Below are 12,080 nucleotides of genomic sequence, written 5' to 3' on the forward strand. Positions count from 1 at the left end.
CATAGCCCGGAGGTAAGAAGGAGCTGTTCCTTTCACTGCCCTATAGGCTAGCACCAGGGTTTTAAACTGGATGCGAGCCGCTACGGGGAGCCAGTGTAGAGAACGGAGAAGGATAGTTTACTTAAGTAAAATGTTTTAGTACTTCTTTCATCACTGGTTTCTTATTTATAACTGACTGACCCAACTCTGGATTAATCAAGGTCCTACAAGTTACAATCCTAGCTACTTTATCTACAAAAATCCATCAAATGTGTTATTTCAACTCGTGAGTATACAAATGTAACATTTGTATCCTCTCAAGAGTTACAAATGGATAAATGAACACTGAGGATTTTACTGTGTAATAGGCCAAAGCCAAAACAGTTTTAATTTGACAATCACAGGACAAAATAACTGAATGACACAAAATGACTTGAGAGTGCAATCAAAGCAGGTTTTGTTCATTAAAAACAGCATGTTTATTTGAAAGCTATTTAAAATACATGGAGCTGACGCTGACCGTCTGCACTAACACTTAAAAGACCAGAGAACCAGATGTTAGAATCATTTTTACATCCTGACAGCCCGTTAACAAAACGTTAAAGCGTTTACAGCTCAAACAATTGGTTCCAAAAGTCCAATCTTAAGTTCCACACTGTTGATCCACAGTGCTGTTTTGTCAGGCACAAATATATAAACATGTGAAATACATACGGTATCTTTGATTATTATTAACAAATAATGGATTAAATAATAGTAACGGAAACATAATGTGGGTATGTGAAGATTTGGGCAATTTATCTCCTGGTCTGCTTAAATTAGTACTGAAGCAAGTTCAGAGATTTTGATAATAATTCTAACTCTAGTCCTTCAAAACACAAACTGTAGTTTCCTCTGGTTTAACTCTAAAGCACCAAATAAGCTGTTTTTGTCATTCAAGTCTAATGTGTGCTGAGACCAAATGAGGAGTCTAATTTTGAGACTTATATGATTTCTAACACACATGTGCACAAGAACACAAAAACAGAAGAAACCCAGGGAGTTTGCCAACGATCTCCTTGATTAACATTAGGGTTAGCATTGTCAACATCCTATACTTCATGGGAATTTAGCAAACAAACACTGTGGAACATGTCCCTTTTACCATCTTTGAGATTGCTCTCAAAGTAGCTGTTCAAAGATACACGATACAGGCTTCACTGGCTGATGGCTCAGCAAACCTACAGCATCTCCAGTTTCCTTTTGATCTGAAGCTGCGACATCACTTTTCTCCAGAAATGTTTTGCTGCACTCTTAAACGAATACAAACAGATAGACCTTGGACAGGTCAAGAATCTTTAGAGACAACTTGATGAAGTTTTTCTGCCCTTTATAACGCCATCGCCCATCGCATGGTGGTATCTCTTGCCGACAAGTTCAGTTCTTGTCGGCAAGGACACTGACATACAGTACAGAGTATAAATGAGGCTTTAGATGGGAACTGAGTCTTAAACAACACCAAAACAACTCCCTCTGTACTGGAACATAATGAATCTATTCACAGCGCTACACAAATAAAACTGCACTGCAACAACCCGCAACACTGTTTAATCAATATTACATTTCCTTCCATGCGCGAAGCTGAGGTCAGCCTTTGGGGGCAAGAAACGCTTGACTTGTACATTTATTGAACATAGATGAGTATTTTAAACCACATCATGGGACTTTAATAATGTAGTCTGTCTTCCTCTCTGACAGTCTCCTTCGGTTGGCACCGCTCTAGGCAGTGGTGGAGAGTAACAAAGTAAATTATATTTACTTGAGTAAACTTAAGTAAATGTTTTGAGTATCTGTCCTTTACTTGAGTATTTGTTTACATTCCACTACATTTCCAAGACAAATATTGTACTTTTGACGCCTCTACATTTCTAGGAAGGGACCCAAAATTACAAAAATATATTATGAATGAACCATTATCAAACATTTCAATGTTTTTGAATTATGGGGGACATTTTCAAAATTTCAATACAGCAATTAGGCTACCTTGATATTAGAAACAAAATATACTTAATATACTTATACGTAATTATTTTGTTCTTTTGAATACTTAAGTGTTTTTAAAAGCAAGTATTCCAGCACTTTAACTCAAGTACCAATTTGACTGAGCAGCTTTCACATGTAGCAATATTTGACCAGGAGTATCTATACTCTGACTCAAGAACTGGGGCCGAGTACTGTGCCCACCCACTGGTTCTACGGTGTTCTATGGTTGTCGGGGGGTCGTAGGTCACTCCTGGTTTGACCCGGTGCTCCTCTGGATGTGAGACACCTCCAGGACGGGGAGGACGAGCTGGAAGGCGTCCTGGATGTAAGACGCACTGTTGGATGCCTGCGGATGAGGAGAGGAAGAGGAAGATGGTTTGTTGTTTGTCGGGTTTGTTCCATACTTTCAACTACATCTAACTACATCTATCTTCAAATCATGAAAATGTGTAAACATCTTTGAAAATATATCTACACTTTTAACTCAAATGTTTGCTTCTGGGGGGGGGGGGGGGCTGGAACAAAGCATTTTGAGATGGCCAGATACATATTCTTTTGGGTGGTCCTTGTCATGAAAAAGTGTGAGAACCACTGATTATATACTTATCAACATAAGTAAAGAATAAATAAATATAAATGTCAGGATTTATAAGATATTTGTAGAATCCCCAGAAGCAAACATTTGTTCCATTAAAAATATATGTATATTCAAAGATTTGCAAAAGTATAAATTAATGGTTAAAGTGGTTGCACAGATGCGGTCCCGGTTTTAATGGGTTTAATGAGACAGAACTCACCTCGAGGAAGACTCCTGTTATCAGTGGGTTGAGAACGTCTCCCTTCTCGCCGGACTGTTAAAACACAATGAATTCATCGTGATTAGCGTTCAGTCTCACATATAAGAGTATGTATACAAAGAGCATCGTTGATGTAACATTTATCAGAAGACACAGGAACAGTTTTTACCCCAATAGTTGTTAAACAAGAGGTGAACTTCTTGGACAGCAGAGAAATCTCTTTACACAGAACAATGGTGATTCTGGAAGGAGAAATAGATTTATTTGAAAAAAAAACTTGAAAACGCATGAAGTTCAACAGAATTCTGCATAATAAAGTTATCATTGATAGTTCTCTATAATATACATTAATGTAATTTCTGTTTGCCTTTTAGGCTTCGTAATAAAAAAAAAATGCACAGGGCAGATATGACAAATAACTTAAATAATACAAAGAAATTACTGACATATTTAATAATGTCACTTTGTGACGTGTTGTAAGCCTGTTGATCTGCTATTCCCGGGGTTTTTTATATTTGAAAATGCATGAAAAGTTTAACATGGAAACGATTATGACCAAATAATTGTGATTAGACGATTATGTAATAACTGTGACAGGCCTGAGCAGGCAGACAGACGGATAGATGGACAGTATGGACAGAGAGAGAGAGAGAGACAGTCAGTCAGTCCAGCTTACTGTGCGAGGGCCTTGGCTTGCAGCAGAGCGCTGCAGCTGAACGAGCTGTTGGACAGAATCCTCTCGGCCACCTTGTGGAACTGTTCTATGGAGCGAGCCGTCAGCTCGGCCAGGCTGCGGATGGCTGCCGCGTGGACGTCCTGACCGCACACACACAAACACACACACACACGCACGCACGCACGCACGCACACACACATATTTCAAAGTTGACACATTATCCAAAATATCGAGATGCGACGCGTTGTAGATCAGCCATTTTTGCTGTATTATATCGTCGCTGTCGGGCAGAAGCCGCTTATCTCCATATTCTAACTTTTTGTGTTTTTTCATAAATTAACGCCCTACTTGATCATACTACTACAGCGTCACACAAAATCATCAAAAGTAGCAGATCCGGAATTAGGTGGGAGTCTAATGGGAGAAGTGAACGTGAACACAGCTTCTGAACCATTCTTATACTAAATATTGGACCCAATCGCAGCAAGCCACACAATATTCGGAACATTTTGATTTTTTTTTCTCCAGAGAGGCACATCAGGAGGGATCTAGCACCAGTAATCATAGGATGTTCGCGAGATCTAGTGGCTCAAATTGGGATGGCGTATCATTTTAAATCCACCATCTTTGGCCGTGCCCTGCAAAACGCATCCCGTCTCCCTGTCCTGTCTTAGATAGGACACCGTGGAACCACATACACACAGGATTTTAAATCAAACTGGGGACACTGTGCTTGTGTGCACTGCTCGATGCACTATCCCGTCAGATATACCAGCATGCCCCCAGAATAATATTTCACATAATAATAATATTATACCTGTATATACACTGTTTCATAAGAATACTACGCATGTTTGTTTACCTCTACTGAGAATGTTTTTGTCACTTCCTCTCCGTTCACTTCCTCTTCCTGTGAGGGTTTGGTAATTTCCTTGATCTGCTCACATGCGCTCTGACTCGCCTGGTAGAGAGTGATTTAAAAAAAGAAAAATACAATAGAGATCACTGTTTCTTAGAATAATCATCATATCGAGCTTGGTGTGTGTATATCAAAATCAGAATCAACTTTATTATCACATCACAGGTTTACAGGTGTAAAACTGAGGGAGCATTACAAAAGCTCCACTTTCCTATTGTGTGTGTGTGTGTGTGTGTGTGTGTGTGTGTGTGTGTGTGTGTGTGTGTGTGTGTGTGTGTGTGTGTGTGTGTGTGTGTGTGTGTGTGTGTGTGTGTGTGTGTGTGTGTGTGTGTGTGTGTGTGTGTGTGTGTGTGTGTGTGTGTGTGTGTTGTACCTTTCCCAGTTTGTCTGCTGTGACAGATACATGAAGGCCTTCCAAAGCCTCCGTGAGCTCCCTCACAAACTCTGCCCCATCTTCATCTGACATTGAATGAAAACAAGCCAAACAGTAATGAATGAATGAGTGAATGTGATTGTCTGCTGTGAAAGCCTGCCAATACATCAACTCATCTTAAGTATTCTCTTTTCTTTTGACCTTTCTTGTCGTCGACTTCCTCGTCGTCAAACTCCACCATAGAGAAGGACTCCTTGATGTCGTGGAGCTCCTCTCTGAGCAGAGACAGCTCCTCTCCTGATAGGCTGTTTAACACTGACTTCACCTACACACATACACACAAATGTATAGCTACATTGCAGCGATTCTCAACCTGTGGGCTGGGGCCCACTGGTGGGCCGTGACAATATTGCAAGTGGGCCCTAAAATAATTGGCAAAACAGTAAGTTTGGGAGGGATTGTGAGAGGGGGGAGGGAGTGATAGAGGGAGTCAGGTTGTGAGAGAGAGAGAGAGAGAGAGAGAGAGAGAGAGAGAGAGAGAGAGAGAGAGAGAGAGAGAGAGAGAGAGAGAGAGAGAGAGAGAGAGAGAGAGAGACAGGGAAGGTGGGAGAGCACATTGTTTTCGGCTTGTTTTATAATTAAATTAAACAAATGTTAGGTGCAAACGTGTATGTATACAGTAGTATGCTAGCAGCTAGCAGTGACTAGTACTGTACCTTGAATAACAGAATGACACTGATGTGTATAGTATGCTAGCAGCTAACAGTGACTAGTACTGTACCTTGGACTCGCTCTCTCTGGACAGGATCTCCAGAGCTTCCAGGTGAGACAGACCCTGGAACTCGTCAAACAACATCCCATAATGAGCAGCTCTCTTCTCCGGGTCCGAACTCACTGCCTCCGTCTGCTGCTCTTCTCTCTCCTTCGCCTCCCGCAGCACCTGACGCACGCACATTTGAAATATTTATTTATGTCCACATAATAAGTACAGGACATAAAAACTGCCAGTGCAGTCAGATGAAGGGAAAACAGTTAGTTACAGAGCGCATGTAAAGCAGAGCAACGTTACATACAAAACAAAAGATGGCATACTTGTCGAACACAGCGGACACACACACACACACACACACACACACACACACACGATGAAATTAGACTCTTTCTTTGAGGAAAAACTGGATTTTTTTTTTTAGCTTGTAGATCGGCTATTTTCGCCCGCCAGAATAATGTATTTTCTTGTGTGCTCACCGACGACAGAGTGGAATTCCTGATCATCAGTCCTTTGGTCTTTTTAAATCCAGGGTCTCCCTCTGCGATCACGTCCATGGTCTTCTTCCCGATGAACTCCAGAGCATCTAGACCTCCCGTGATCATGGTCTTACTCTGTGACAACAGAACCAGCACTGTCATTTAGAGTCAAACCCAGCCGTTACCCCAGTGATGTTAATCCCGTCCACATCGACCATGTCTGCATTTTTTAATTGATTTAAATGTGAATCACAGATCAAATTGCTTATAGTGTGTTATTTTTTGGTCAAACTATGGGGTACTCTGATCAATTTAATCTTGTGCGATGGGATCTACTTGTGATCTATGTCAACTACTTTCAATTATTTCTCATAGAGGGCCAGCCATCTAGACAAGGGTCTGTCTGTCTGTGTCCGTCTGTTTGTCTGGGACTAATCTGAAAACCACTGGACCGGTCACATAATATTTTATACTTTTTTTAATATTTCACTTGAATTGTCATAAGACATTTATGTAATAAACGGTGGGAAGCTCACCGTGCTCTGGACAACACTGCCAAAAGACGACAGCATTCCCATGGCACTGCCCACCGCCGATGAACCGTCTGTCTCAATGTTGTCATCACCTGAAAGCATACACGCAAGCGCACGCAGGCGCACACACACACACACACAATGACAATTTTTGAAAAAATCTCAGTTTTTTTTTACTCAAATCTTTGCTTCTGGGGGTCCCTGGAACAACATATTTTGAGATGGGGGTCCACGGCCAAATACGTATCATTTAAGGGGTCCTTGACATGAAAAAGGTTTGAGAACCACTGATATTATAACAAGTTTTTTCAAAAAACTGTTACGATTTAGAAGACTTGTACGATTTGTAGAATCCCCCAGAAGCAAAGATTTGAGTTACAAATGTTCGCTTTAAAAAATATATATACCGGTATTCATATATAGATTTGCACAAATTTTTCAAAAATAGCAGATCTACAAGCTCGTGGCACGGCATGAGCTTGTATATCTGCTATTTTTGAATAGCCCAAAGAAATCTTAAAATGACAATGATTTATAACCTGATACTGTGGCCCAAAGCTCATTGTCCATCCTGTGAAACCCTACAGTTACTGAACCGTCACAGATTCTAATTAATGTCACCTAAATGCGTGCGGGCAGGAAGCGTAATAAAATATGACAATGAAATGAAATGTGACAACGACAGCTGTTGCCATCGACCAGAGATAAAGTGAGGATCATATTCCATACGTAATATCATTAATTGGAGTTTGGCCTGTTTACAGGATACGATAAGATAAGATAAGATTTATTGATCCCCGGAAGTAAATTCAGGTGTCATAGCAGCAACAGCAGTGATAATGAAACACAAGAGAGGTACAGGAAAGAATAAGAGTCAAGAACCAAGCAAGACAAATACAAATCGGGTTGCTGGCCCTAGATATCTGCACTGGATCTCCGAATAAGTACAGTACACATATGTACAGTCTATCAATAAATATTAATGTACATTGAATATATGAATGAATACACATCTATCGCTACACATCTATCACCAGTGAATATTATGTATGAATATACATCTATCACCTATCTAAATTAAATTACCTATTAAATAGACACATTTTCACTCCAAATGCACAATTGAAGTGGTTTAAAAGTCAATCAGATATATAGTATAATATTGTTTCGCAACTTTGTGACAGGCCCAGACATGAACTATTTGGTTCCATTTGTGTACTCTCTGAGTTATGGAGGGTCCTAAGCAGCAGGAGAAGCAGAGAAGAGTTACTATAATACCTGACTGTGTCTCCTCCTGGACCTGGGCCGACACCTCTGTAGGACTGGGGATCCCCAATGATGTTTCTGCCTTCTCTATCACCTGGCTGAGGCCCTGGCCTGGTAACATCCACGCCACCCACGCACGCACGCACGCACGCACGCACGCACGCACGCACACGCACACACACACACACACACACACACACACACACACACACACACACACACACACACACACACACACACACACACAGGTAAAACTTTCCTTAAAGGTTGGGTCTATAATGCATTATAATCACATTTATAATGCATTATAATACACATATCAGGCCTTATAACACTCGTTATAAATGTTTATAATCAGGTATGACAACGTTTATAATATATTATAAGTTCTGGTCATAATGCATTATAAGCTCAGTGGAACAGCACATTATATCTACCTTAAATTTGTCAGTTATAAAGTGTCTTTCTTATAAGTGCATTTTTAATTGTTTTAGTTGTGTTTTAAAAGTACACAATGTGTGTGTGTGTGTGTGTGTGTGTGTGTGTGTGTGTGTGTGTGTGTGTGTGTGTGTGTGTGTGTGTGTGTGTGTGTGTGTGTGTGTGTGTGTGTGTGTGTGTGTGTGTGTGTGTGCGTGCGCGCGTGTGTCGGTGTGTGTGGGTGTGTGTGCGTGTGTGTGTGTGTGTGTGTGTGTGTGTGTGTGAGTGACTTACCCACAGTAGCCACAGTAGCTGTGGCTGTAGATAAAATGGACTTCCCCCAGCTGCCCCAGTAACCCCAGCCTCCACCGCCCTGGGCCACGGTAGACTGACTGGACTCCTGATGGAGAGGAGAGAGAAAACCCAGACAGATGAAGAGAGAATGTCTTCAGTAGCTTCCACCACCATGTCCACAGAGACTGGCCTCAAGTCTGACCCTGGTCTTAAGCAGTGGTGGAAAAAGTAGTTTTTTTTCTTAAGTAAAAGTATCAATACTGCCATGTAGGTAAAAGAAACTCGGTTTGGCTCCTCCCCTAGTTAGTCCACTTCCTCCCGGGTGCTGCTGTGTCTATTCCATACTAACAACAACACACACTACATGTTCAGGGCAGTGGTGTTGACAAATGCCGCTGTTAGCAGAATCTGTCTTCTTGAGAGATTACTTGCGTCATGACAGCTTTCCCTATACTGCATGGAATTAATCAATATTGAGCGACTGCATGGCCTGGTTTCTCAACTAAATGTTATCAGAATCTGTTTTTGTTACAGCTGAAACAGGGATTGTTTCCATTCAGACAACTCCGGCCATTGTTCCTTTAGTGCTCTCCTTCTCCATCTGCAGTGGAAAACAAAGTACCTGGTACCAAAATCAAGCAGAGTGAAGTCGAGTTGCACTGAGCAGCCATTATTAGAGAAAGATCTTATTTATAGATGGCTCTTACCATTACTGCATTATACTGAGAGCTAATATCTCCTCAGTCTGGATGCAAACGTTCCAAATGCCATGCAGTGTTTAGCATAATGTTGCTGTCGGGCAGAAACCTTCTCCATATTTCAAATGTTTATTTCGTAAATTAATGCCCAACTTTGTCGCACAACAGCGTCTTACAAGTAACACATTGCATTGCAATGCATTAGCTTGTACATCATTTCTGATAAATAATGGTTTTGGACATACGACTTTGTGCCCGGCAGACAAAATGGCGGTAACAAGACACTGACGTTCAGTACACGTACAGTACAGTGTGAGAGAAAACATTACTGTCATAATTCTTACAGTGGATGATTTCTCCTCTTGTTTGGGAGCCTCCGGCGGTGTCTCCTGGACCGCTGCTGGACTGGGTTTGTTCTCTGCTCTCCTCCGGGCTTTCCTGGTGGGGGCAACGTCTGTGGAGACGCCATCAGGTGGGCTCGGCGGCGGAGAGGGGCTGTCATCGAGCTGCAGGGGTGGCGTAGAGGGGCTCTCCTCGGGCGGGGTCGGCAGAGAGGGGCTCTCGGCGGGCGGGGTCGGTGGAGAGGGGCTGTCACCGGGTGGGGTCGGCGGAGAGAGGCTGTCTGGCAACTCTCCCACCTCTGAACCCGCAGCCGGCAAACCGGACGCTTCAGTGTCCGACATCTGTCTCAGCACATACCTGGGCAACAGATGATTAATTAAATCACTGGTTCTCAAACTGGAGTCCGGGCACCCCCCCCAAGGGTCCTAGAAGGGTTTTTGCGGGGTCTCCAAGAAAATGCGGAAGAGTTAAGCCCCTATAAAACTTCTTGGGTTATTCAAAAATAGCCGATTTAGAGGGGGGGTTCTATGCAAAAATACATATTAATTTGGGTGACCTTGACATAAAATATGATCAATTGTCACAAACATGACTACATCTACATGCTGCTTAGGGAGGACAGCAGTAGCTCAGACTGTGTTGAATGACTTGGCTTGGGAACCAAAGGATCACCGGTTCAAGTCAGCTGGCAGTCGGCACCGAAACCCATATAGCTGCTCCAGGGTGCCTGTGTGTGTGTGTGTGTGTGTGTGTGTGTGTGTGTGTGTGTGTGTGTGTGTGTGTGTGTGTGTGTGTGTGTGTGTGTGTGTGTGTGTGTGTGTGTGTGTGTGTGTGTGTTTGTGTTTGTGTTTCAGGTTTGTGTGTGTAAACAGAAAAAAAACAGAGTGAACATCTCCCTGTGGGGATTAATAAAAGGTTCAATCACTTATTCATCATTTTATCTGTGTGACACTGCACAGCTCCTGTTTCAACCCTTGGAGTTTTGAGGTTTGAAAAGAACGGGGTCATCTCTCTCTCTAGTTTAACAATGGAACATTGGTAACTTGATTAGTAAAGGAGTATTGTCAGACCGACCGACCGACCGACCGACCGACCGACCGACCGACCGACCGACCGACCGACCGACAGACTACGCCCACTCTACTGAGTGTCTGATATATCAGGCTAAGATAAGGATAAGAGTGCTTTTAAAGTAAACCTTGGTAGATTTGGTCGTTTCAAAGTACAACGGCAGTAGCTACCACTTGTAGTACAGCAAATACGTTTATCATTATTCAGTGGTGTAAAGTAACTAAGTACATGTACTCCTGTACTTAGGTACAATTTTGAGGTATTTTTTACTTTCTTCAGTATTTACAGTTACTTTTTACTTCTATCCCACTACATCTCAGAGGCAAATATTGTACTTTTACTCCACTACAATTATATGAAAACTTGAGTTACTAGTATTTGTATATTTTGATTATTATCACAAAACACATAATCACTTCAGCCCTATACATTTCGGCCATTGGAAAATAGCATATCTACAAACTCACAGTTACAATGCATGCTGGGACGTATTATGAGCTTGTAGATCTACTATTTTTTTAAAGATGTTTTGACATTTTGAACTTGTGAAATGAGGCATTCTGCACAATGAGTACTTTTACTTTTGGGTACATTGATGCCGAAACTTTTGTACTTTTACTCAAGTGCATTTTTGAATACGGGACTTTTACTTGTAACAGAGTATTTCTACATTGCAGTATTGATATTTTACTTAAGTAAAACATTTAAGTACTTCTTCCATCACTGACAGCTATAAATGTCACTTTATAGCTGTCTGTTCGTGTTCCCCTGTCTAGCATTTAAAAAGCTAATCTTTATTATTCTACAAGATCTATTGGTCTCTTTTTTTAACATGACCATCTGGTTTACGTATAAACATGCATTACAAACCTTTAAATGATGTAACGTGATGTTAATGTATTTGTATCCTTTTGTTCTTCGCCAGGATGGATGGATTAGCCACGTCACTCACATTTGTTGTTATGATGATGAAACAGAAGTGAGTGAAGTCACGTGTGTGAAGTCACGTGACCAGAGTGAGTGAAGCCGCGCCAAATGATGACAAACACAACTTCCGGCGATTGCTTTCAAAATAAAAGGTTCATGAACAATGTTTTTTTTTGTATCCACAAGTTTCCTAGGGGGTGGTGATGGGCATCACTTCTTCCTGTCAATTTAATCCCTGATAATTGCTCAAATCGACAGGAAGTGGTGCCCACCACCCACTAGGAAACTTGTGGAAAAAGTACGACTTTTTTTTTTTATTAAAAAAACTAGAAAGCTAGAAAGAAATCTTATTTTATTTAAGTTATTTTATTTTGAAAACTAATTGACCGGATCCACGTGAATGCTTTCTGCAAATAAATAAAAGTAAAATAGGATGAATTTTCTTTTTTTAACTTCACTCCTATTTCACTGTATAACGTTGAACTTAAACTATATAAAATATGAACAAAATAATTAAT

The 12,080-nt window shown here is 41.3% G+C and overlaps 1 protein-coding gene across 1 annotated transcript; it reads right to left on the reverse strand.

Annotated features, from left to right (window-relative positions):
• Positions 1-430: 430 nt before the first annotated feature.
• On the reverse strand, positions 431-11,619 carry fam114a2 (family with sequence similarity 114 member A2). Its single transcript, XM_080435461.1, has 14 exons — positions 11,506-11,619; positions 9,567-9,921; positions 8,525-8,630; positions 7,826-7,924; positions 6,551-6,639; positions 6,015-6,149; positions 5,548-5,706; positions 4,968-5,091; positions 4,767-4,852; positions 4,337-4,435; positions 3,475-3,614; positions 2,968-3,040; positions 2,799-2,852; positions 431-2,347 (listed from the first exon to the last, which is right to left on the reverse strand). Exons 2-14 carry the CDS (start codon positions 9,903-9,905, stop codon positions 2,246-2,248), a joined length of 1,605 nt encoding a protein of 534 aa, XP_080291587.1. The 5' UTR covers positions 9,906-9,921; positions 11,506-11,619; the 3' UTR covers positions 431-2,245.
• Positions 11,620-12,080: the final 461 nt, after the last annotated feature.

This window comes from Gymnoscopelus braueri, assembly GCF_963280865.1.
Source record: "Gymnoscopelus braueri genome assembly, chromosome: 8".
NCBI lineage: Eukaryota > Metazoa > Chordata > Actinopteri > Myctophiformes > Myctophidae > Gymnoscopelus > Gymnoscopelus braueri.

Excerpts from the sequence above, each read along its gene's own strand:
- fam114a2 (XM_080435461.1), bottom strand. The coding sequence starts at position 9,905 with ATGTCGGACACTGAAGCGTCCGGTTTGCCGGCTGCGGGTTCAGAGGTG. Across the intron at positions 5,707-6,014 it reads GGAATTCCACTCTGTCGTCG|GTGCTGCGGGAGGCGAAGGA; the intron begins GTGAGCACACAA and ends TGCGTGCGTCAG. Across the intron at positions 5,092-5,547 it reads CCAGAGAGAGCGAGTCCAAG|GTGAAGTCAGTGTTAAACAG; the intron begins GTACAGTACTAG and ends GTATGTGTGTAG.